Source organism: Coccinella septempunctata, chromosome 1, assembly GCF_907165205.1.
Source record: "Coccinella septempunctata chromosome 1, icCocSept1.1, whole genome shotgun sequence".
Taxonomy (NCBI): Eukaryota; Metazoa; Arthropoda; class Insecta; order Coleoptera; family Coccinellidae; genus Coccinella; species Coccinella septempunctata.
This window is the reverse complement of record NC_058189.1, coordinates 15,370,530-15,397,048: the sequence shown is the minus strand read 5'-3', so window position 1 is coordinate 15,397,048 and position 26,519 is coordinate 15,370,530. Positions and strand designations below refer to the sequence as shown.

General features: G+C 37.4%; 6 protein-coding genes across 6 annotated transcripts; 2 read left to right on the top strand and 4 right to left on the bottom strand.

Moving 5' to 3' along the window:
- Positions 1–6,398: 6,398 nt before the first annotated feature.
- LOC123322699 (histone H2A) lies at positions 6,399–6,816 on the bottom strand. Its single transcript, XM_044910683.1, has one exon. The coding sequence runs from the start codon at positions 6,771–6,773 to the stop codon at positions 6,399–6,401; it is 375 nt and encodes a 124-aa protein (XP_044766618.1). The 5' UTR covers positions 6,774–6,816.
- Positions 6,817–15,457: 8,641 nt separating this feature from the next.
- On the bottom strand, positions 15,458–15,855 carry LOC123316568 (histone H2B). Its single transcript, XM_044902716.1, has one exon. The coding sequence runs from the start codon at positions 15,842–15,844 to the stop codon at positions 15,473–15,475; it is 372 nt and encodes a 123-aa protein (XP_044758651.1). The 5' UTR covers positions 15,845–15,855; the 3' UTR covers positions 15,458–15,472.
- Positions 15,856–18,490: 2,635 nt separating this feature from the next.
- Positions 18,491–19,463, bottom strand: LOC123322765 (histone H1B-like). Its single transcript, XM_044910779.1, has 2 exons — positions 19,420–19,463; positions 18,491–19,076 (listed from the first exon to the last, which is right to left on the bottom strand). Exons 1-2 carry the CDS (start codon positions 19,461–19,463, stop codon positions 18,491–18,493), a joined length of 630 nt encoding a protein of 209 aa, XP_044766714.1.
- Positions 19,464–21,395: 1,932 nt separating this feature from the next.
- LOC123321539 (histone H3) lies at positions 21,396–21,862 on the bottom strand. Its single transcript, XM_044909204.1, has one exon. It carries the CDS (start codon positions 21,851–21,853, stop codon positions 21,443–21,445), a length of 411 nt encoding a protein of 136 aa, XP_044765139.1. The 5' UTR covers positions 21,854–21,862; the 3' UTR covers positions 21,396–21,442.
- A 231-nt stretch (positions 21,863–22,093) lies between these two features.
- On the top strand, positions 22,094–22,430 carry LOC123322712 (histone H4). Its single transcript, XM_044910700.1, has one exon. It carries the CDS (start codon positions 22,109–22,111, stop codon positions 22,418–22,420), a length of 312 nt encoding a protein of 103 aa, XP_044766635.1. The 5' UTR covers positions 22,094–22,108; the 3' UTR covers positions 22,421–22,430.
- Positions 22,431–25,835: 3,405 nt separating this feature from the next.
- Positions 25,836–26,253, top strand: LOC123322738 (histone H2A). The gene has a single exon (XM_044910731.1). The coding sequence runs from the start codon at positions 25,879–25,881 to the stop codon at positions 26,251–26,253; it is 375 nt and encodes a 124-aa protein (XP_044766666.1). The 5' UTR covers positions 25,836–25,878.
- The last annotated feature ends 266 nt before the right edge of the window (positions 26,254–26,519 follow it).

The window sequence follows — 26,519 nt, the reverse complement described above, 5'->3', positions numbered from 1 at the left end:
AATTCTGTTTGAATACGATCTAATGATTTGTGCTTACATTGAAATGTTGAGTTTGTACATTAAAATAATTGATTTAAATTTTAGTTTTCCAAGAAATAAAACCAGACGACCAGACCAGACTGGGTCTTGAAAACAATTTACACTTCTCTTGTAATTTACACTCCAGACTTCAGTATAATGAGAGAAATCTACTTTTACTGTTAATTTGAAAAAGATGCCATCCCGAGTGAGGTAAGATAGGAACATTACCACTTTTGTAACTCGCTTTCTTGTCTGAATATCACTTTGTTTGAAATTTTGCAAGTGATTTCTGACAACTAGTTTTGAGGTGAACTTGAAATTTGGTAGATTCTCTTTCTCCTATAATAAATCATGCTTTTTTATATAAACATCCTTCCTGGTGATGAAGAGAGGAACAGTAGAACGAGATTTTAATTGCTTTAACAATGCTTTAATTATAGCCAATACTGTGCCTGTCATCAGTACTGGAGTTTTTGAAGAAAATGGAAGGAAAATGGGATCAAAATTATCAAACATGAATGCCAGTTCAGGATTTGCAGAAATGAAAGTGTCTTGTAGTTCAAGAATAAAACAAGTAAGATACATATCCACCCAGGGTGGTACCAAAAATTCTCTCAACTACTATGGTTAATAGAACTCGTCTTAGGAATGAAAATCCATAAAAATGAGTAAAGGTCATGTTTTGAGGCACACGACGTTGAACATTTTTTGATAATCAAAAAAGTTTTCTTCATTTGTAAAATGTATTTCAATGGAAATGTAAAACTTATGCTACTACTGTAATTATGAACACAATATTATGACCATTCAAATGGAGCTATTGAGTGAAATTCCAGTTGAAAAATTTTTGCAGGAATAAACACGCGGAGAACAGAAATTGAAAAACAGCTAATTGAAGTCGAAACCGATTTAAGACGATGAGTGTGTCGTCAGTACTTCAAGAAATAATTTGCTACCCTACAGGACGTTGTCTATTCATTGGGAGGAAAAATTGAAGATGAAAGCTTGAAAAGCCGAGGCAAATAACTTATGAAAAATTTCTTTGAAGACAGCTGCATGCATAAAAAACATAAATATGGCAATGACGTCAAACAATTTGCTTTAAAGTAACATTATTATTCAGTTAAAGTTTACAGTTTCGTTAAAATTTCTCTTAATTATGATGCACTTCAACAACCAAAAGCACTTTTGAGGTGGTATGAAAATTTGAAGGGGGAAGCAAGTTGTTGAAGTATTTGAGTTGCTGAAAATGAAAGTTTAAAACACTGCTTATTAGTTGATATGCAATATAACTTAATTGAATTTATAACTGCCCATAAAAGAAAAAAAATGATGCTTTATCACGAATTTAGGGATTCTTTCATGGGTAACTCTATGTAATAAGAAATCATTTCTTTTTTATTTCACATTGGTAGATGTTTATAGTATAACATTACTTTTTCATTCCGCCTAATCTGTTCAAAAGACTTGAGAATTTCTTCAATGAAAAAACTTTCAGATTCTCATTATACAATTCCATAAAATTCAGCTGCTTCCACTTCTATTGATCTGAGAATTAACCATTTTGAAGAGAATTAATTTGATGAAAGTAATTTTTAGTTTTTAGTATATACTTAGTGAATAAAATTTCAAATAATCTGTATGTAGGTTAGTTACATTACATACATTAGTGAATGGTGATATTGTATTCAAAATAAATTCTTTTTAACACAAGGTGTTTTGGTATAACTAGTTCTATATCCCTTTGAATAGTTGTCATAAAAAAAATACTCGAAATCTTTGCATTAAAACATACTTATTTTCCATTCGATATAAAATTATTGCCGACTATCTGAAATATTCAGTGCAAGTAGTTCTGAATCAGCCCCTGTCCAGTTCCCCCACCCAGGGAATCCAAATTCATATTTATGGCAGTATTTTGTGAATACGTTTTTGTCGAAATGCTCTATCTCCTGTTTTATTAATCTATGGAAAATACCAACGGGAGAAGACTGAAGATTTATGCTGAAAAACTTAATGCAGTTGTGATAGGACCTAATATACCGACCTACATACCAAGAGTAAATGGACTACCCGATGTACTGGACATTGTCGTAATGAAAGACATCACTGAAGAAATCAGCATTGATACAATAGAAGACGGAACTTCAGACCACAATCCCATAGAATTCATAGTGGGACATGGCCCAAGAAACGAAGAAGAGACACAAACCAAGGATCGCACAGACTGGGAGAAATATAAGAATTTACTTCAGGAGAAAATCACGGAAATTCCCCAAATAAACACCCGGGATGAATTAGATGAAGCAGTTGAAAAATTGGAAAATCAAATAAAAGAAGCCTATGGAGAAAGCACCAAGAAAATAAGGAAACCAATTCCGAAACATTCACATGGAGATACGCCAAGGGATATAAAGGAACTTATAAAAAAGAACAGAAGACTCAGAAAAATCTACAGAACAACAAAAAGAGAAGAAGACAAGAAGAAACTGAATAAGCATAGTCAGATATTGAAAAATGCTTTAACAGAACTGCGTAATAACAGATGGCACCAGAGATTAAGGGAACTGAATACAATAGATCACTCGGCTTGGAAAATGCAAAAACGCTTACGACGAGAACAGACAATTATACCTCCACTGCATGGAGCAAACGGAATGGTATATACGTGACTTGAAAAAGCCGAAGCACTTGACGACTCAATTGAGAGAGAAGCCAGAATAAATTATAGAAATGATGATGACAATGAAGATCTAGAAGAAGAAGTGGAGGAGGCAAACGAAGAACTGATGATGGAACCACCGGAAACCGAAATCATTCCAAAACCGGCTTCACCAACAGAAATCAAAGAGATCATAATGAAACTGAAAAACAAGAAAGCACGGGGAGAAGAAGGGATAACGAATTATATGTTGAAGAAATTGCCTAGAAAAGGAATAGCAGCCTTTACGAATATAACAAACAGAGTGATGAGGACCGAATACTACCCAAAGAGATGGAAAACTGCAGGAATGATAGTTTTCAACAAGCCTGGAAAGGAACGGAAATTTCCTCAAATTATAGACCAATCAGCCTACTAACAGCACTAGGAAAAATCGTCGAGAGGTTTATCGTTAAAAGGCTGAATGAGGAAACAGAAATGTTGAAGATAATTCCACCCGAACAATTTGGATTTCGACGAGATCATTCGACTGAACTCCAATTGCTACGGCTCATAGAATACGTCACCGAAAGAATGCAGACCAAACAGGCCACAGGATTAGTTCTGATGGATATCGAGAAAGCTTTTGATAGAGTATGGCACGAAGGCCTAATCTACAAGATGAAAAAAGTAGGATATTCGATCAAGCTATGCAAGATTATAAGGAACTATCTGAGGAATAGAAACTTTTATGTGAAGATAGATGGAGCAACCTCTGAAACCAGACAATTGGAAGCGGGAGTGCCTCAAGGATCGGTACTTGGACCTCTGCTTTACGTAATATACGTTTATGATATCCCGAAGAATGCTAGAAATATGCTCACCTTGTACGCAGATGACACAGGAATAGCGTTCAGACATCGACGCCCAGAGATCATACACCGGAGACTGCAGGAAGCCATAGATGAATTACTCAAATGGTGCATCAAATGGAAAATCCAAATCAATGGAAGAAAGACTCAAGCAATATTACTGCAAAAGAGAAGATTGCGGATGGAAGAAATAGGGATGTGTCGTTCACGAACGAACGAATCAAAAGACCCGGTTCGTTAGAACCAATGGTTCGTTCAGTTCTTCACCCGAAAAATGACCCGTTCGTTCAACTGGGTCGAATGAGCCAAACGGCTCCATGCGACCCACAAAATCGATATGGGATCTGGAGATCGGAAGATCTGGAATCGAAAGAATGATTCATAATTCCGTCTCGTCATTACCCAGGTACCCGAATAGTTAGACGGGTTTCAGACTGACCCAAAAGAAACAGATGGTAGTCGTAATAAAATGAACTTATATTACTTGCATTTCGCAAGTGAATCAACGGCTCTTTGTTGAAGAAAGTATGATAGATTTAGGAACTAGGACTAGTAGAAATTACAAGTTTATATTTCTGTTATTGTGGCTATATTGATGAAAGTAAATTTTAAGTGATTGGTCAATTCTACAACTTTTTTTCAGATTAATTTGAGGAAAATATTTGGATTCGCAGCAATAACATAATCTTGATTTCAAAATTTTCAGTTTTTGACGAAATTAATGAGACTAGATCTCACGAATTTCGAACCTGTAAATGAATGATTGACGTCTCCATTTCAAAATTTGAATCGTCCGATATCCATTTCCTTTCGAAAGACTTTTGGTTTTTGAATTTTTTCTACACTGGGGTCAATATTTCTCTCGGTTCTCTCACGAATTTGACCTCAACTAACTATTTTCAGCCGATCAAAAATATTATGGCCCACAAAACACAGCTGTTTGCAACTAAAGAAGCATCCATATTCCATTCTATCAAAATTTAATTCAACTGAACTAAACTGAAGTGAAATTCCTAACAGAACAGTGAACTGATCGAGACGGGACTACGGATCCGAATTCGAACCATGCGCAATGTTTGGATCACAACCCGAAACCCAACTACCTAAAAGAACCAATGGGTCAATTGAACGGGTCTTTTGAACCGGGTCTTCTCAGCAATGGATCTAGATCGATCTGGTTCCTCGAAATTGAACGAACTACACATCCCTAGGAAGAAAACCTTGATGGAGAAGAGGTTGAATGGAAAAATGAAGCAACATACCTAGGAGTGACGCTTGACAGAGGACTTACATGAAAAAACCACATCAAATGTGCTGTTGATAAAACAATAGCCGCAATGAGTAAACTTTATCCAGAAGAAGTCATATGAATAAGAACATCAAGTTGACGATGATTAAAACTATTGCGCGACCACAACTCACATATGGATCGGCGGCATGGGGCTTCGCAGCCAAGACCCGCCGAGGTAGTCATATTCTGAGAAAAGGTGTTTGCCGGACGATTCCAAAGTGTGCTTGGACTCGCTCATTCATGTTCGGTGATCACCCCTATAGAAGATCTACAAATCCTAAAGTTCGTGTGCTGAATTAAGCCAGGTAGGTGATATTTAGTACAATTAATATAGTGAAAGAAAATCCTCATTTTTTTGGTTAATTAAGTTATTCATTTCCAAACGCGACCTGTTTTGGATTACTAAATTATTTGGCGTATGTCCAGCGTCTTCATTGTCTATTCGTATCATTTATTATAAAGGAGCAGCTACTTTTGTTTCGGATTTTGTATTCGAAGTCTCTCCTGGAAAAACTCACAGTTGAAGAATTTATCGATGTCCTTTAGGAGTTTAGCATAATAGAAATGCATTTTTCAGTTTTAATTTTGTCACGATTTTTACTGAGCAAAAATTGAGACATTTAATGTATATTCCTTACCTGTTGATATTCGTAATCAAATCCGTACAAATGAAAGTGCGCCTCATACTTCGATACTTCCGATAGAAATTTAGTTTTCAGTGGTCGATTCGACAAAGTATTATATCAATTTCTCAGAAACCAAACCTTAAAATTTCATAGTTTTCGAATTGGGATGCTTCTGTTGAATGTCTGAACCATAATCAATTAAAAAATTGAAATAATCGATTTGCTCCTGTCTAAATTTTTGCACCAATGTATCAGGAGCCAATCGGATGGAAGATTTTGTTGACCTACTGATAATGAACGAAAAATTGAACTTTTTGGTAAAATTTCGTTTTTTCTGTAATCTATATCAGAATCCTTCATCCGACGAATTCTTGAAAATCCTCAGAGTTTAGTGTATCTCTTGACATTTGTCGCTTAGACAAAGTATGAAACCAATTTCCCAGAAACTATTGGATCCATTCGAACCAAATCTTGAAATCGGACATAGTTTTCGAATTGGAATGCGCTTGTTGAATTTCTGTTCGATACTATCATTTGGAATTTACTTTTGAATGGTCGATCCGACAAAGTATCAGATCAATTACTCAAATATTGTATGATCAATTCGAACCAAATCTCATAATCCCTCATAGTCTTCGAGGTGAACTGAAAGTTTTGGGCAATTGTGGACCGTTGAAAATATGCATTTGTACCTACTGAAAGTAGGAATTTGAAATTCGGCGCGTTGAAGCGGAAGATTTGTACTTGGAGGAGTTAACTGTAATAATACAAGGCATTTCAATTCAAAAACTACGTGTCATTACGAGATTCACTTCTTCTCAAAATCTGCCGGAGGGGACTGAGATCGAGTTACCTCATCGTCGTTCAAATATCATAGCAAACTCTTTTAGCGATAGTAGGTTGTGGCCCTGAAAAGGGCCTTTCGATAGAGTTGATCGTGCTGCGAATTATGATTTCTTTTCGGTTTTTTTCGGCAAAAGTACCGCTTGGATATTTGGTAAAACTCCACCCTGAGCAATAGTGACTCCAGAGAGTAACTTGTTCAATTCTTCGTCGTTTCTAATGGCCAACTGAAGATGGCGTGGAATGATCCTAGTCTTCTTGTTGTCTCTAGCGGCGTTACCGGCCAATTCCAATACTTCAGCAGCGAGATATTCCATCACGGCTGCCAGGTAAACGGGTGCTCCCGCTCCTACTCGTTCGGCGTAATTTCCCTTTCGCAACAAACGATGGATACGTCCAACGGGAAACTGTAATCCCGCTCTATTTGAACGAGACTTCGCTTTACCCTTAACTTTACCGCCTTTACCACGACCCGACATGATCAATGAATATATCAACAGATACTAGACGTTGCTCTATAAAATTTCGTGATGATTTTTGAAGTCACAGTAGAATACATTCGTGCATGGTATTCATGCTATCTTCATTCCGCCAATTAGCGGGCGCCATCAGATAGACGCTATAGAAGGGCGGGCCCGTGTTCCTCTAGATTGTCGAATAGCATCCATTCATACTCTTTCGCTAGAAATTTTATGATACTTTCGAATCGACCGCTGAAATCTTCATTTAACAAGAGATGTAGATGCTGGAGTACCCCAAGGATCAGTACTTACTACTTGGGCCACTTTTCAACATAGGCTGACCAGATTATCCAATGTTCAATGCGGACGGACCTGATTTATATATACAGGGCGAGTCTTTGAATCGTAAAAATATTTCAGCCGTGGATTCTTGAGACCCAAAGAAACACTTTTTTCCTGTACCATTTTTTCCGATTCAGCCCTGATAAGAAGATATAGACATTGTAGGTTTTCATAATGAGCTGTGCCACTCCTGGAAAAGCAAAATTACCTTCAGAATAAGTAAATGAATCTGTGGATCTTTCAAAAAGAGTTGCATTCGGTCAAAAGTACCCAAGTTTTCGAATTTCACAGATATCTTTTATTTTTGAACTTCAAATTACTCGAAAACTATATTCCGAAATTCATTTCATTCGATAAAACCGTTTATGAGAACTAGAAATAACATTTTTTTATATTTTTCAACGACCTGTACCTTTAAAACCGAGCCGATTCGGAAAAAACGGTAAAGGAAAAAAGTGTTTCTTTTGACCTCAAGAATCTACTGTAAAATACTTGTACGAGTCTAAGACTCACCCTGTATATGATTCCAGCTGCTCAGTTTCCTACAACGTATGGCCATAAAAAAAATCTATTTATTAAAAATAGAGGAATAATAAAAGTTTATTACAACACAAAAACGAAAATTTAATAATATCAATATAACGGCTGTGCATTACACTGTGGAATGAGAAGAGGGCTTCAGGCGTTGCTAGAGAAGCTTCTTCATTCCCAAAATTTGAATGTCTCAAATATTTGGTCAGGGAGCTTCTGCATTAAACATTTTTTAATGTTATCTGAATTGACCCAAACACTTCGTACATTGGACTGCAGAATCAAGTTTTGTGTTTTAAAAATGGAAATTCTTTCGATCTCCCATAAATTTGCACTTTCTTTTTTTTAATATCCACCTCAAATAATCTTGGGGTTTCGCGGCATAGAGCCATATCAAAAGAATTCAGACAACTGAAAACAAGCTGCTACCATGTGCAATAGATGCATCTTGGTTTAGGGCAAGGCAGACGAACCGCCCTCATCTCCTGAGGGGGAACAGTGTGGGGTTTCTCACTCTCCTGAGCTCGAGACCCACTAAAAACCCTACTGCTTCTTGAATTTTGGTTCCGGGCATTTGCCTATAAACCGTTCATCTCTTGGTCGGTTTTCTTCTCGCACACTATCGTGCTGGGATTTGTGTGTTTATCCTCTATTGGATTAACACTTTATTGAATTTTTCAATAAGTTTCTGTTGTTATTTTAATCTCTTTTTAATTGATCTCTTGGTCTCCTTCGGTAAATTCGCATTCTCCTTTTGTCTTCCTCTGGGTCTTAGTCCACTTGTCTCCTGAGTTCTTGATTCGGATGGTTTTTCGCTGTTTCGAATAATTTCTCTGCTTTTCTGTTCATGAATTCCGTTATGGTTTCCCATTTCAGGTCCTTATAAATCTGTCTATTCCTGACAAACCAAGGTGCATCTATTGCACATCGTAGCAGCTTGTTTTCAGTGGCCTGAATTCTTTTGATATGGCTCTTTGCCGCGAAACCCCAGGCAACTGATCCATAAGTCAGTTGAGGCCTAGCAACGGCTTTGATTATCTTCAATTTTGTCTCTTTCGACATGTGGCTTCTTCCTATCAGAGGATAGAGTCTATTCATCGCTACTTTCGTTTTGTCGATTGCTTGTTTGATATGACTTTTCCAAGTAAGTCCTTTGGCAAGCGTTATTCCTAAATATTTGGCTTCATTTTTCCAGTCGATTTCTTCGCCGTCAATATCCAGTTTCGTTGTGGGTCGCAGTCTTCTCTTCTGTAGTAATATTGCTTGGCTCTTTTGTCCATTGAGCTTGATTTTCCACTTTATGCACCAGTCATTTGTTTCGTCAATCGACTCTTGTAGAACTCGTTCTATTTTTTCAGGGTTTCGGTGTCGTGTTGCTATGCCTGTATCGTCAGCATATAACGTTAGCATAGTTCTTGGATTTTTCGGAATATCGTGGATGTATATGTTGTACAGAAGTGGCCCAAGTACTGATCCTTGGGGTACTCCAGCCTCTATATCTCTTGTTGAGGAGCATTCTCCTCCCACTTCGTAAAATCTTCTATTTTTGAGATAATTCCTGATCAACTTGCATATTTTGATCGAATATCCAGCACATCTCATCTTATATATTAATCCTTCATGCCATACTCTGTCGAATGCTCTGGCGACGTCTAGTAAAATAAGACCTGTAGCTTGTTTATTTTGGAATCCCTCTGTTATGTACTCTGTGAGCCTTAATAATTGTTGTTCTGTTGAATGCTCTCTTCTGAATCCGAAAGGTTCTGGTGGTATTAGTTCCAGATTTTCGGTTTCCTCGTTTAGCCTCGTGGCGATAATTCTTTCTACTACTTTTCCTAACGCCGACAAATTGGTTTGTTTAGGGAAGGCTGATCCAAACAAATTGTTTGGATTCGAGTCCATACTCGAATTCCGTGAAGTTGTATATGCTATGTCCAGATAGCAATGTTCTTAGTTTCCTCTTAAATGTTGAATGTTGGAGGTTCCGCATCTGGTCTGGCAGTTGGTTATAGAGTTGCACTCCAATATTATGGGTTTTCCATCAGTCTCTGACTTGGCTGTATGATATCTTTGTTTCTAGTATTGTAATTGTGTTGATCTGGATGTTTTGAATACATGTTTAGATTTTTCCTTATGTGTGTTACTCTCTTGTATATAATTACTGCATACAGTGACATTATTCTGGATTCAGTGAATAAGTTTCTGCAGCTTGTGTTCCATGGAACTCGATAGATACTTCTCAGGGCTGCTTTCTGCATTCTGAATATTTTATCTAAGTGAACCGTTGCTCCATCACTCCAACTGATTATACCATATATATATATATATATATATATTATACCATAAGTCATCCTTGAGTGAAATAGGGAGTAGTAGGCAGTTACTGCTGTGTTTGTATTGGTGATCTCAGCATATGTTGCTCCGGCCAGTTTGGCACTGAGATTATCAATGTGGACTCTCCAGCTCAGTTGTGCATCTAGTTGTACTCCTAGAAAGTTTGCTGAACTCGCTTCTGAGGTTTGACTCCTTTGTTTGACACTAAAGACCAATGATGTTGTTTTGGCAGCATTAAGAAATAATTCATTTGTAGTGAACCACTCTTTGTCTTGAACCATAATGTCTTCATAAGTTGATTGAACGCTTGTGTCATCTTCAATCTCAACTGCATATGTTGTATCGTCGGCAAACCTACAGGAAACAACTGTTCTTGGTATGCTGGTTGGAACTCTCAGGCTTATGTTGTGTGGCATGTCATTGATATACAGAAGGAATAGTGGAGGGCCCAGTCTCGAACCTTGGACAACTCCCCTTGTTATTTTGAGAGCTTCACTTCTATTGTCATCCAATACAACTATCTGCTGTCGATCAGATAGGTATGATCTGAAAAGGTCCAAGCAAACACCACGTATGCCATATATCTCCAGCTTCTCAATATTGAGTGATTAACACAATCAAATGCCGCTGATAAGTCGGTAAATATTCCCAGACACTGATTTTTGTTTTCGAAACAATCTTGAATATGTTTGGTTAAAGAATGAATTGCCTCAGCTGTTGATGTTCCTTTCCGAAATCCAAATTGGTTATGGCACAATATTTGTGTAGCATCCGTGAAGTCAACGAGGTAATTATAGACCACCCCTTCTAGTATCTTTGAAAATGCTGGCAGTATTGCAATTTGCCTAAAATTGTTGGCTATGGAAGGATCTCCTTTTTTGAAAATAGGGCAGATTTTGCCTATTTTCATTTTAGTTGGAAAGACTGCCTCTTCAAGACATGTATTCAAGACATCCACCAATGGGTCAATCAGCCATGCAGCACATTTTTTTTATCATAAAGACAGTATTACCATCTATATCCTCTGATTTTTTTGCTTTCAGGTTGTTTGAAATGGTTTCCATTTCATGTTGGGTCACAGGGTTGAAGAACATCGAATTCATTATGTAGGTTTTCTTCATTAAATCTGTGGGATTAACATTGTTTTTCGGTAGATTTTTTATTATGTTATTTGCATTGTTTACAAAGAAGTTGTTTAGTTCATCTGTGGTCAGGTTTTCCGGTTTAACATGCTTCCTAGATGGCCCAGTTTCTCTATTGATGATATTCCAAATAGTTTTGTTTTTGTTGTCTGAGTTTTGGATTGGTGTGTTATATAAGGTTTTTTTTATGTTTGTAGTAATTCGAGATATTTCTTTTTGTAGCTGACATAAGTTTGTTTCCTTCACTTCTATGTGTTTTGTAGCAGGAATGGAGGAACATTAGACGTTCTTTCGCTTCCACAATGTCTGGGGTTATCTAACGTGGAATTGGTTTTGACAATCTTCTTTTTATTGGTTGTAATTGGAAGGATAAGTTGTAGTAGTTCATATATGTTCCAATGAAGATGTTGTACTTGTCCTCTGCTGACTGGGCTGAGAATACTTCTTTCCACTCCTCTCTACTCAAGTAGTACTGCATAAGATTGATTTCCTCTTCTGTGTATGCCTTCTTGATACGGATAATAATAATACGGTATAATATTGAAGATTCATTCAAATCGTCATTGAATATTGAATGCATTCACATCATAATTGAACAAGTAACATTGTACGGAGCAACTGAAATTCAATTTTTAAGAATTCCAATGCAATATCTAAAAACGAAAACGTGTCTGACAGAAAAAAGGCAGCCACCTTCATGGCACACTAATCTAACGAAAAAATGCTTGCTACCTTGGTAATCCCTAATATTAGGGATTGGCAATTTTTAAATTCAGAGAAAAAATTCATATTTTGAAAATTGCCAGAATGGAGGTAAGCATCGGAATACCTGCGAAAAATATTCTAACTCTAAGTGCCTCATTATGAAGAAAGCACATGCCGACAAGATCCTTATTAATCTTATTGGCTAATTTTGGATAATTTATCACCTGCAATACAAACCAGACTAGGTAGGTGAAAGCACACAGGCACAAGCTGTACCTGCTCGGACAAACCCTCTTGAGCTCATTATTAAGTGACAATGATGATAATCGTTGTATTCAACATTTTACTTTATGGCGCATTTTGACAATGAAAATCTGTAACTACTAAGAACCCATTCATTCTATTCTCAACGATTTATTTAGATGTTCGGCCAGAATCACGAGAAATTGAATGAATGAAAAAAAATTTCATGTCTTACCATTATGAATAAGCTTCAAGACAAAATTTTTCTTTACGTTAATAATTCTTAATATATATGAAAATAGCCCAAGAAACTCGAAATATACATGTCACATTTGATGATAGTTAACCTCGCCACTAAACCATTATAGATAGAATTTATAATTTCAAAGATTCAAAATTCCCAAAAATATTCCAGCCGGTACAAAATATTTTTTAGGTTTTATAGCTATAGGTACATTAAGACCATTTCTTACACAACTACTCTGAAAATAAATCTCAAACATCTGGCAAAATTGAAAAATATTGCCACTGAGCGGGTTTGTAAAAACCCAATCGAAGTTTCAGCACCATCCCTTTTTTATGATTTTTGGCGAACATTCCAGTTAAAGAATTTTGGCACCATCTGGAAGACATTTTGGGAAAAAAATTTTCGGTCCTTGCATCACAGATACAGATGAAGATCAGTTGCATCGTTATCTACGACCTGTGAACTGATCTTCTGAGCCCTATTTTTTCGTTCGACGTTTTTGAAGTGATATTTTTTTTATTCTCGCTCTACTGAACTGTGCTTGTGTCATTGGAATTATATTGACTGTTAATATTTACACTGACATTCTGGTAGTGATAAGTTTGGAAGTGGTGGACAAATTATTTATTAATTTTTTTTTCTGAAAAAATTTCTCCTCCAAAAACTCGTAAAGTATAAATGAGCAAAACGAACGGACTGATGAGCAAAACGGAGCAAAACTTCCGATCGACAATATCGGAAAGATCCGTTAAGGTGCCATGCTAGTGAAATATTACACCAGCAGGGCACTTTTGATTATCTAATCTCGGTAACGGTAAGTGGTAGAGAAAAACTAATTGCAGAATTGAAAAGAGCAAAAAAGAGCAAAACGCAGATATCCCACAAGCTAAGGTAAGAAAAAAAAATTTTTTTCTTCTCTGAAAACTCGAAAAGTGTAAATGCACAAAACGAACGGATTGGTGAGCAAAACGATAAACTAAGTGCTGAGCAAAATGAGAGCAAAACGAGGGCATAAAAATCGTAAAAAAATTCTTTGAGATGCTCTGCTAGTGTAATGCCGCTCAACGAGCTGACTCTGGGGGTCGCGATCCGATTATTTAACCCTTAACTGGTATCCTCGGGTCAAAATGGATCGTATCGTATGTCTCTCTGGTTTCGCGGGACGAAGTAGTCTTCTTATTTCCGCCGTCTTATATAGTCTCTGTTTGTCTGCATCGCTTTGCTTCTGTTTATTCCATTATTTCTCTAATCAGTGGATTATTGTGTATTTTCATTTTTTCTTCCAGTTTTTCGTTCATTTTTTGTAGGTGCTCTTCGATTGTGGGATATCTATATCTCTTTGTGGAGTTGTTCATTCGTGTGATACCACGGTGCGTTTAGTGTCAGCCTTATCGATATGTTTTGAACTCTCTGAAGTCTTCTCATGTTCCTTTCTGTTGTGTTCTTCCAGCTTGTGGCTGCGTATGTCATCCGTCTTATTATTGTATTATATATCTGATATAGGCTGACCAGATAATCCCCAGTTCAATGACGGACAGACCTGGTGAATGTGTATATATTTATATAAAGGGCGAGTCTTTGAATCGTAAAAATATTTTACAGTAGATTATTGAGGTCAAAAGAAAAAATTTTTTCATGTACCATTTTTCCGATTTAGCCTTGATAAAAAGATTTACATAGTCATTCGATTACTCAACCGAAATCACTGAGACCTTTCATTTCTTAATATATTGAAAAAATAGCAATTGAGAATAATTAAATGGATGTATGAACATCATAATTCGATGCGGGAATATTCTGATGATGATCATGACTGAATTATCGATTGAAAACAAATTGACGTCTATTCGTCCATCAAGCGTTGATTCCCTGATCAAGCTTTATGAAACCCGGCGATAGATTTTAAAAGAGTTGCTTGCGGACAAAGTAGGTACCCAATTTTTCGAATTTCATAGATAATTTTTATTTATGAACGCCAAATTACTCGAAATTCATTTCATTCGATAAAACCGTTTGTGAGAACTGAAAATAACATTTTTTCATGTTTTTCAACAACCTCACCCTGTATATGCCTCCAGCTACTCAGCTTCCTACCCCGTATAGTGTTAAATAAAAATGATTTATTGAAAACAGAAAAATAATATAAGTGTATCACAACACAAAAACGAAAATATAATAATCTTAATACAATGGTTGTGCATTGTGCATTACACTGTGGAATGAGAACAGGTCTTCAGGCTTTGCTAGAGAAGCTTCTTCACCCCCAAAATTTGAATGTCTGAAATATTTGGTCAGGGAGGAAGACGCTGCTGCATTAACCATATTTTTATGTTTGTAACTTGAAACATGCCGTATAATATAACTTCTTTTTCCAAATACAATGCCAAATTGACCCTTCGTACATTGGACTTCAGAATCAAGTTTTGTTTTTTTAAGGAATGGAAATTCTTTTGGAAGATTTTTGTACTTTCTTTCTTTATTATCCATCTCAAATGATCTTGAGAAAAAAATTCAAGATTTTGACGGACGTTTTCCAGTGACGGACTTCTTGGACGATTGACTGTCCGTCTCAATGACGGACGTCTGGTCACCCTAATATATCTTCATTTTGTTTGTTTTATCTAGTTTGCTCTTTCTGTTCAGTAATGGGTACATGAAACCTTTGATTCTTCATGCTTCAACTTCGACATTCCTGACGTGTTTGTTGAAATTCAATTTTTCGTCTAGGGTTATTCCTAGGTAGTTCACGCTTTTGGTCCATGGAATTGGTACATTGTTTATATTGTTAAGTTATTCGAGGGTCCTTTCCCTGTCCTCTTGTAGAAAATAATTCCACTGCTCTTCTCCGGATTTGCTCTGATTTTCCATTTGTTCATCCATTCTTCTATCCTGTGGCAATGTTTCTGCAGTTCCTTCTCTATTTTAGAGGTTACTCTTGAGCTAGTTAATATAGCCGTGTCATCTGCGTATGATGTAATGATTGCGTTCTCGAATTGAGACGTTTTTGTTCAATGTCAGATAGTGTTAGACCGAAGGAAATCAACTTACATACAGCGGAGCATTTTTCCGACCAAATCTAAGGAAAATAGTAACAGACCAGTTACTAATTATCAGGAAGTACTAATTAGTGGTTCTGAAAAGAACCTATTGGGTTAGAACGTATGTGTTCCACTTTATTTTGAACTAGTGTACTTGGTGACTGCTTTGGTACCTTCGCTGACTGCGTGCTTAGCCAGCTCGCCAGGTAAGAGAAGCCGTACCGCAGTCTGAATTTCCCTGCTAGTAATCGTAGAACGTTTATTGTAGTGAGCAAGTCTGCTCGCTTCAGCAGCGATACGTTCGAAGATATCATTCACAAAACTGTTCATTATACTCATAGCTTTGCTAGAAATACCGGTATCGGGATGCACTTGTTTCAATACCTTGTAAATGTAGATGGCGTAACTTTCCTTCCTCTTCCGTTTTTTCTTCTTGTCAGTCTTGGAAATATTTTTCTGGGCCTTGCCCGCCTTTTTAGCCGCTTTTCCGCTAGTTTTCGGAGGCATCGTAATGTGGAAAACTTTTTCGAAAATATGGTCCTCTTACCGACACAAAGTATGAGATAGGAAAATCTCACATATTTGCCTCCGCCCATGAGTTATATACATCGTTTATATTTGGTAATTTTTCATACAGTACCTACCATTTGAAAATTCAAGTAAGCTAAAATGTCCGTAAATACTAAAATTTTAATGAATCTTTTTTCAAATGATATTCAATTAACAGATTTCTGCAGAATACAGAGGATTTTCAGTGAATTCAGTAATAACAGTACCTAATATAAACTGGACCTGTACTTAATTACCCTCGTGCTTATAGGCACCCTTTTTCACAAATGTTTAATTCTGTAACAGAGATGCCATAAATCTAAAATCTACAACTTTGTCGGCATTCTCTATAACAGTTACGGTTCTTTTTATGGGGAGGCTTCTTTCAAAGCGGTCAATCTTTGCTTCTTTCAAGCCCCCTGCCGAATTTCTGGAATATCGTTGGGGTTTCTTTGATTCTTAACACATGATAATTGTTATTTTCATATTCAGTTTCTTTATAACTAAACAAACAGAAATAATGAATAAGTTGAAATTTCCAAAATGACCTTCATAAATATCATAATGCAATTGAAATTAGCTAAACCCAAATGTTTTGTCCTGTCATTTGTAAACATGCTCCTGAGTTGGTTTATAGTACCACGGTCTCTAGAAATCTTATAAATGCAAAAATCCGGAAACCACCCTAGTTCAATATTTCAACAATTTTGGCTTTTCCAAACTAGTTGGTTTATAAGTACCATGGTTTCTAGAAATCTTATAAAAGCAAAAAGTTTAGGTTTCATTTGTAAGTTGAGACTCAACGATTAGCGTATGTGTTACTTCACAGTGAAGGTGCTTCAAATTTTTTTCCTTTTTTTCATTACTTCGCCAGTTCTATAGTTCCAGTTGAGTTGAGTCGATATGTGAAATAGGTACCTTGTACCGTGAACTATACTATAAGGATATACCTTCGAGCGCGTGTTTCGATCTTTCTGCTAAGATGTGGAATAAGAGAAGCCCGATATGGCTTTATTTTTCTATCGTAGACGTTGAAAAAATAATGTGTTCCTGCGACATCTGTAAACAACAACTGTCTTACAAACATTCAGTGTCCAATTTAAAAAACATTTCAAGCGAAAACATGCCTTTGTGGATATTTTTCCCAGAAATTCAAGCGATGAAAATAATCCTTCTACCAGTGCTTCGAAACGTCCATTACCCAGTGATGAGGATACTGAGAAAAATAAGGATACTTCCGAAGAACCTAGTTCTAAAATAACTAAATTGGACGGTGTTGTGATTGTAAATACCTAGTGATAATAATTAACCGAAAAAAAAAGTTCAAGATAAAATAGTCACTTTTCTACATAAAAAAATTACAGGACAAGAAGCAGTTTAGGGTTTTTAGTGGGTCTCGATCTCAAGAGAGTGATCATCTCCAGAGGGTGGTTCGTCTGACTTGCAGATTTTCCCCCTGCTACACAAAAAAAAAAAGAATTCCGTGCATTTGCCTATAAACCTTTCATCTTTTAGTCTGTTTTCTTCTCACACACTATATTGCTGGGATTTATGTGTTTATCCTCTATTGGATAACACTTTATTGGATTTTTCAATAAGTTTTTGTTAGTATATTAAAATCTTTTTAATTGATCACTTGGTCTCCTTCGGTAAATTCGCATTCCTCTGGGTCGTAGTCCACTAGTCTGCTGAGTTCTTGATTCGGATGGTTTTTCGCTGTTTCGAATAATTTCTCTGCTTTTTTGTTCATGAATTCCGTTATGGTTTCCCATTTTAGGTCCCTATAAATCTGTCTATTCATGACAAACCAAGGTGCATCTATTGCACATGGTAGCAGCTTGTTTTCAGTTGCATGAATTATTTTGATATGGCTCTTTTCCGCGAAACCCCAGGCAACTGATTCATGTCAGTTGAGGCCTAGCAACGGCTTTAATAATCTTCAATTTTGTCTCTTTCGACATGCGGCTTCTTCTTCCTATCAGAGGGTAGAGTCTTTTCGTCGCTGCTTTCGTTTTGTCGATTGCTTGTTTGATATGACTTTTCCTTGATATTCTATCCGGTGCCATCGTACTACTTCCCATCGTATTTTAGCTTCTAACCAAATCTTAAAAATCACACATAATTTTGTAAATGGGATGCGCAGATTGAATTACAGTTCGTTGCTTCCACTAGGAATGCAGATTTTAATGGTCAATTAGTCAAATAACGAGTTCAATTTCGAAAGAACTGTTCAATCTGAATCGAATCTCGTAATGAAACCTCGGAACATACAGAACATTATTATTAAGATATTAAATTTCTGCCGTATATTAATTTTCATGATTTTTTGATCAAAATCGCTATCATTCGATAGCTAGAGTGAAATTCTGAATATTCTGCACCTGAAATTATTCGTCAAAATTCCTGACCGTCAAGTGATTTTTAGAATTCGGGAAATATTTACATTCTCCGAAAAAAATCACCTACCGTGTTCGATGGAAACATCTTTTCTGACATCGTTTCTCTAGCGAGTGAAAATCTATAAAAGTAATATTTGATAGAAAATTCTAGAGGCCCTGAAAAGGGCCGGTTTAAAATGTTTTTCCTTCCAAAATTATATATGTTTTACTTTTTCTTTTTGGGAGACGTTACTTTCTTCGGAGCCGTTACTGATTTGACCGTTTTTGGTTTCGGTGCTTTGGGCCTCTTCGTCGGCGATTTGATTGCCTTCTTAGCTTTCGAAGGAGATTTCGTTAATTTTGGCTTCTTCTTTTCTGTAGCAATTGCCGCTCTCTTTTTCGACTTACTCACTGTAGATGTAGACCTGGCAGGGGATTTGTTCTTCTTGTCGGCTGCCGTTGTAGATGATGCATTCTTATTTGCTCCATCGGCCGACTTGACCAATTTTTTCGCAACCTTCTTCGACGCGTTAGTTGTAGATCCGGCAGCGGCCAATTTGAAAGAACCAGACGCTCCTTTTCCTTTGGTCTGAATCAAGGAACCGGACTGTACAGCGGACTTCAGATATTTTCTTATGAACGGTGCAAGTTTTTCAGAATCGACTTTGTAATTCGAACCGATGTATTTCTTGATTGCTTGCAACGAGGACCCGCTCCTTTCTTTCAATCCTTTGATGGCACTGTTAACCATATCGGAAGTTGGGGGATGGCTGGGTTTGACATGTTTAGACTTCGCTGAGGTTTTTTCTCGGCTTTTTTTAGCGTCTTACTAACAGCACTAGCAGGCGTAGTTGCCTGTCGCACTTCAGACTCGGAGGTTGATAATGACATTGTGTGACCTTAACACTTTGGGTTTGGATTACTTCAGATAGAGGGATCCATATTAGCGAAGTTGACGGAAATTTGACGGGCGATTGGCTCGTAAATTATTGCTAAGCACTTGAAATTGCAAGTTTACTGCGTAATCTCACGGAATTTAAAGTTTTTATCTGTACCAATTATTGGGTTCATCATTGCATCGTATTTCGGACGAAATAAATATGGGAAATAGGCCGATATATCATTTTTGACGGACCGAAATGATTCTTCCCAGACTTGCCAAAGTCGCTCTTGTCATGTTTCCTGGATATTCTTATCATAAGTTATTATTTCGAAATTTGATTCTCCTTGATCGAACAGTTCATGATAAATAGAACTATTTCTTTTATTCATTGACCATCAAAATCCGTATTTTTACTGGAAGTAGCGAAATGTTATTCGTCAAAAAATTTTCTAATACTTTGTCGAATCGACCACTGAATTTCTATCGAGAGTATTGAACTGAAATCGAAAACTATATGATATTCTAGGATTGAACGCCCCCACTAAAAGAAAAAGATCAAGAAATCACCCTGATCAACTTAACACGTTGATTGCGATATACTACGAATATCTTTTCTGATGCGAATGAAGTGAGATCCAATATTTCCTCATATGCTAACTCCATAACTTCCAGAACGCTCAAGATAGAAATGTATTACATGTAGCTAAAAAATTGTTGAAATCTTCACATTCTCGTTGAAAAGGAAATATCTCTTGTAGATGTTTTAGAAATTTTAATCTAGATGGGACATCAGGTTGCTGTAACCTGATGCGGCGCACAACGTAGACTTCAAATTGATATAGTAAGCTTAAACTCTTCGAATTTTAAGGTTACATTCGAAGAATCTAACACAATATGGCATTGAAAAATATTTTAGATATCGGTCCCCGGCGATCTATACCGCACCAGAAGAAAGCTCTGGTATCGGTCTCCGGGGAATCTTGAAAAATACATAACGCAGTCAACGTGTTAAACCACTTCGGAGCCAGCTCAAACCTCTCCGAAGCCAGCCCTAAACAAAACTTCAGGGAATTTCAACATAAGATTCCAAAGAAATCAAGGTTGGAAAAAAATATAAAAGGGGAAAACCATCAAGAAAATTTCATTAAAGGTGAATATTGGCACAAGGAACATGAAATTAAAACACTTATTCTCTCAGCGACGTTTCGGAAATTTTATTTCCTTCATCAGGCTACAACAAAAGGTAATTGTTACGAAGCATTCAGGTGGAGTCAAAAAACAAAGAAAAGGTTGTAAAAAAAGTGGTCATAAATATAAAAACTAATATATGAATAAAATGTGAATAACCGAATGACTGAAAAGGAGGAATAAAAATTCATTTTTTATAAATTATGTAAAAGCGAAACATCGAATAAAAACTGACATACATTCGTCCTATAAATATCATCTCTTCAATATATCTTCTTACAAGATTTTGTTCTTTACATAGCAGAGCAGAAGTATTTCATACCGCTGTAAATGTGAAAGTAGAAGTAAAAGTGCCCACTAGCACAGCTACGGAATTTTTGATTCCGTCTGTGAAGTTTGTGTAGGTTCTATACGTGTATGTGTTATCGGAATTTTAATTCCTTAAAATTTTCAAAGTTGGTGTTCATCTGCCAGAGTCCAGGTCTAGTGAAATAGGCCAAGAGGCGAAACTACATTGTTTAAGTCTGATCAACAGGGAGAGATAAATACAATGTGAGCTGACCAATAGTTATGAGTAGGAGCAGTGCATGAATCGTACACAAGTTAAAATGAGAAAAGAATAGTATGATTAATATACATGAAATTTATCATTGAATGCAATATTTACAAAGACGTTCTGCTTACAAGTAAGCACGATTACAACGTCCATCGGAAAAACAGAAGATACAATTGATAAATCATGACAAGTGCAAAAGGGAGTATTGAGATAACCACTAATCGTTAGTTTCAAGAGGTGCATAAGGCTGAGAATTGAGAACTAACATGTATATCGAGTAAGATGAATGAACGTGAGAATGTTTCACGAGAGTACAAATTTATAGTGAGTAGATTGTCAGGAATAGACAGATTTATAGGAATAGGGACCTAAAATGGAAAACCATTTCAACACGAATTGATTTCAACAACGAATTGATTCAATAGTTGGTGGTATTATAAATTGCCGAATCGGCAAACTACAATTCGATCGAAGTATCGTACGAGTATAAAAATCACCTAGAGATTAGTGGTTCTGAAAAGAACCGATATGTAAGATTCCCGAATCGAAATTTAGGCACGTTCACCCCTGATACGTCTAGCAAGTTGAATGTCCTTCGGCATGATAGTTACTCTTTTGGCGTGGATCGCACACAAGTTTGTATCCTCGAAAAGTCCAACCAAATAAGCTTCGCTAGCTTCTTGAAGTGCCATTACGGCGGAACTTTGAAATCTGAGATCAGTTTTGAAATCCTGAGCGATCTCACGTACCAACCTCTGAAAGGGCAATTTACGGATCAGCAACTCGGTACTCTTCTGATAACGTCGTATTTCACGTAAAGCAACGGTTCCCGGACGGTAACGGTGAGGTTTCTTCACACCGCCTGTGGCTGGAGCACTTTTACGTGCAGCTTTGGTGGCTAATTGTTTTCGCGGAGCCTTACCACCAGTCGACTTTCTAGCAGTCTGCTTAGTACGAGCCATAATTAATGTTGATGAAACACTGTTTCTCTACGAGCAGCACGGTCTAAACCTATCTACCCGTCCCCACCACCGTCAGCCCATATTTATAGACTACGTTGCCGTTCCAATGCGTATCTGAAAATCTATTGGATGCTACGGAATTTCTGTGGTGGGGCGGCTGTAGCTTATAAATACTGGTCGGAGAATAGATTTCCGTTATTCTATTTTCGTTTACGTTTTGATTTTCGACTTCGACTCTTCAATAGTTCAGCAGACATGACTGGTCGAGGTAAAGGTGGTAAAGGTTTGGGTAAAGGTGGAGCCAAGCGTCACAGGAAAGTACTCCGAGACAATATCCAAGGTATCACCAAACCCGCTATCAGGAGATTGGCTAGGCGTGGAGGTGTCAAGCGTATTTCTGGCCTCATTTACGAAGAAACTCGTGGAGTGTTGAAGGTGTTCCTGGAAAATGTAATCAGGGACGCTGTCACATATACCGAACATGCAAAGAGAAAAACTGTTACCGCCATGGACGTTGTATATGCCCTCAAACGTCAAGGACGTACATTGTACGGTTTCGGCGGTTGAATAAGTTATTATTCAGGTCGTAGTGTAAACGGTCCTTCTCAGGACCACAACGATTTAATAATGTTCGTTTTATGCAATATAGATGTCGATTGCTAATGAATTGTCGTTCGAACAAAGTTATCTTAAGGATATGTGCATATTTCTAAGATCACTAAGCCCGTATAAAAAGAGAATCCTTCGTGGATTCTGTGAACAAACCCTTCGTCCATCCTCAAGATACATAATTTTTACGTATTTCCGATCTGAGAAAAGCTGAAAAGTTATTCGAAACAGCGAAGGAACATCCAAACCAAACGAAGAACTCAGGAGACTAGTGGACTACGATCCGGAGGAAAAATGAGAATTTACAAAAGGAGACAGCGAGATCAATTGAGGAGAGATTAAAATGAGAACGCAAACTTATTAACCATACTAAGAAGAGATATACGAAATAGACGAACATGAAAACCCTAGCACGACAATGTGCAAGAAGAAATTAACCGATCAAGGGATGAATGGTTTATAGGCAAATGCCCGGAACCAATAAAAAGTAGGTTAGGTTTAGTGGGTCGCGAATTCGGAAGAGTGAGTAACCCACAGTGTTCCCTAGAAATGAGTTCCTCTGGGCGAGAAATAGAGCCCCGTGTTTTCACGGTCGCAGATTCCCCCTACTAAAAAAAAAAAATCTGAGACTCGAGGACGAGAAACCTATAAAACAATTAAAACCTCGGTACCCGCGGAGGTACCGAGGTAGTCCCATTCTGAGAAAAGGTGTTTGCCGGACGATTCCAAAATGTGCTTGCACTCGCTCATTCATGTTGGGTGATAATAACCCTTATAGAAGATCGACAAATCCACTAAGTTCGTGTGCTGAATAAAGCCAGGTAGGTGATATTTAATACAAATAATATAGTGCAGAAAATCCTCATTTTTTTGGTTTATTAAGTTATTCATTTCCAAACGCGACCTGTTACGGATTACTAAATTATTTGGCGTGTGTCCAGCGCCTTCATTAACGGTCCTTCGTAGCCGAATTAATAATTCTATTTGATATCTCATTTGTGCGCTTTGTTCCACCACTAAAATATAGCATATTTTCGAACTGAACAAATTCTTAAACGAGATTGTTACCTGAAGTGTCGAAGTTCATTTTCCGTAGGCGGTACTGAGCCAACCCTTTTCTTAACAACCTTCTTCGAAAATAGCCATAAACTTTATTTTTTCAATATCTACCTTCTACCTTTCGCAGAATTCATTCACTGAGTTAAAATGTCTCTGAGTAGTGAAGAGAAACGACTTCTGCAGAGTAAAAAACAACGAAAGGTTTACATTGAACGAATTGGGTGCATTCTAAATGCGGCGATAGAAGTTAGACGAAAAAACACGCATGACATTTGAATTGCAGCATAGCACGGTGGAAATACCAACATTCAGGGATCTTAAACTTACGTACTTCTTCAACAATCATTGTAAGGCATTAGAAGCCTCAGGGCATTTCCAGGTAACAACTGAACCTTCCAAGTTGATCGGACGAAGGGCATCAACGAGGTTCAATATAAATTCGTTTGTCACCAATTAATTCATCGAAGCCGACACCAGCCTTGAAGTGCGAGTTCTGCGAAGGCAAACACCACAGTAAAAAATGCTCAGAACTGTTGAAAAAAAATGTACAGGAACGATGCACCTTAACGTCAAACCACAAATTATGCTTCAATTGTTTGAGATCATCGCATGTTGCACAAATTGTAAGGCATTAGAAGCCTCAGGGCATTTCCAGGTAACAACTGAACCTTCCAAGTTGATCGGACGAAGGGCATCAACGAGGTTCAATATAAATTCGTTTGTCACCAATTAATTCATCGAAGCCGACACCAGCCTTGAAGTGCGAGTTCTGCGAAGGCAAACACCACAGTAAAAAATGCTCAGAACTGTTGAAAAAAAATGTACAGGAACGATGCACCTTAACGTCAAACCACAAATTATGCTTCAATTGTTTGAGATCATCGCATGTTGCACAAAATAGTCAATCTAAACCGAGATGTTGGGTTTGTCACGGGTTCCACCATTCTATCTTACATGTTGACTTTCCCAAATCTGATAGAGAATCGGCAGAAAAAGTTCAGGAGCGTATGCGAGCAACGGTCAACCATCACGCGTCAACTTCCCATCTTTTTTTTTTTTAACAGCAGGGGGAATCTGTAAAAACACGGGGCTTTATCTCTCGCCCAGAGGAACCCATTTCTAGGGAACACTGTGGGGTTACTCACTCTCCTGAGTTCGCGACTCACTAAACCTAACCTGCTTTATATTGGTTCCGGGCATTGCCTATAAACCATTTATCCCTTGATCGGTTAATTTCTTCTTGCACATTGTTGTGCTAGGGTTTTCATGTTCGTCCATTTCGGATATCTCTTAGTACAGTTTTAATAAGTTTCCGCACTCATTTTAATCTCTCCTCAATTGATCTCGTGGTCTACTTTTGCAAATTCTCATTCTTCCTCCGGATCGTAGTCCACTAGTCTCCTGAGTTCTTCGTTTGGATGTTCCTTCGCTGTTTCGAATAACTTCTCAGCTTTTCTCTTCATAAATTCGGTGATGGTTTCCCACTTCAAATCTCGATATATCTGTTTGTTCCTGACAAACCAAGGCGCATCTATGGCACATCGTAGTAGCTTGTTTTCTGTTGCCTGAATTCTTTGTATATGGCTCTTTGCCGCGAATCCCCAAGCACCTGATCCATAAGTCAGTTGCGGTCTAGCAACGGCTTTGATTATTTTCAATTTTGTCTCATTTGACATGTGGCTCTTCTATTTGGAATTTGAAGAATAAATACTTTCTGATTACGTAGGATGTAGTACCAAAGAAGTGGTATGATTTTCTCATGAAGTGCTTTAAATCTTGTCCAACTTTGAGGTATCTCAGCTCATAACAGATGGATAAGTTTCATTTCACTCATTTTGTTTGTTTGTCAATCATATATTCTATTGTTTTTCAATTATCATATGTGAACATTTCAACTAATGAATTGTATGTATGAACTCAGAGTATGATCTGTTACATAGTTGTCTCCAAATAAAATAAAATAAAATTACCTTATCAAAGCGTAAAGAGCGCTGTCGACAAGCTAATCGAGATTAGTTTGCTGGCTTTTAAGAGATGGCGCTTTTCTTTGTAACAAAATTTTATCCGAGAGTTTCCCATCTATCGTGTTTATCTATGTCTCTTGTTAAATGAAGATTTCATCGGTCGATTCGATTAAGTATCATAAAATTTCTAGCGTAAGAGTATGAATGGATGCTATTCGACAATCTAGAGGAACACGGGCCCGCCCTTCTATAGCGTCTATCTGATGGCGCCCGCTAATTGGCGGAATGAAAATAGCATGAATACCGTGCACGAATGTTTTCTACTGTGACTTCAAAAATCATCACGAAAATTAATCGAGCAACGTCTAGTATCTGTTGATAATTTTATTGATCATGTCGGGTCGTGGTAAAGGCGGTAAAGTTAAGGGTAAAGCGAAGTCTCGTTCAAATAGAGCAGGATTACAGTTTCCCGTTGGACGTATCCATCGTTTGTTGCGAAAGGGAAATTACGCCGAACGAGTAGGAGCGGGAGCACCCGTTTACCTGGCAGCCGTGATGGAATATCTCGCTGCTGAAGTATTGGAATTGGCCGGTAACGCCGCTAGAGACAACAAGAAGACTAGGATCATTCCACGCCATCTTCAGTTGGCCATTAGAAACGACGAAGAATTGAACAAGTTACTCTCTGGAGTCACTATTGCCCAGGGTGGAGTTTTACCAAATATCCAAGCGGTACTTTTGCCGAAAAAAACCGAAAAGAAATCATAATTCGCAGCACGATCAACTCTATCGAAAGGCCCTTTTCAGGGCCACAACCTACTATCGCTAAAGAAGTTTGCTATGATATTTGAACGACGATGAGGTAACTCGACCTCGGTCCCCTCGAGCAGATTTTGAGAAGAAGTGAATCTTGAAAAGGCACGTAGTTTTTGAATTGAGATGCCTTGTATTATTACAGTTAGCTACTCCAAGTACAAATCTTCCGGTTCAACGGTCCATTACACAGTAGGTGATCAATTGCCCAAAACTTTCGG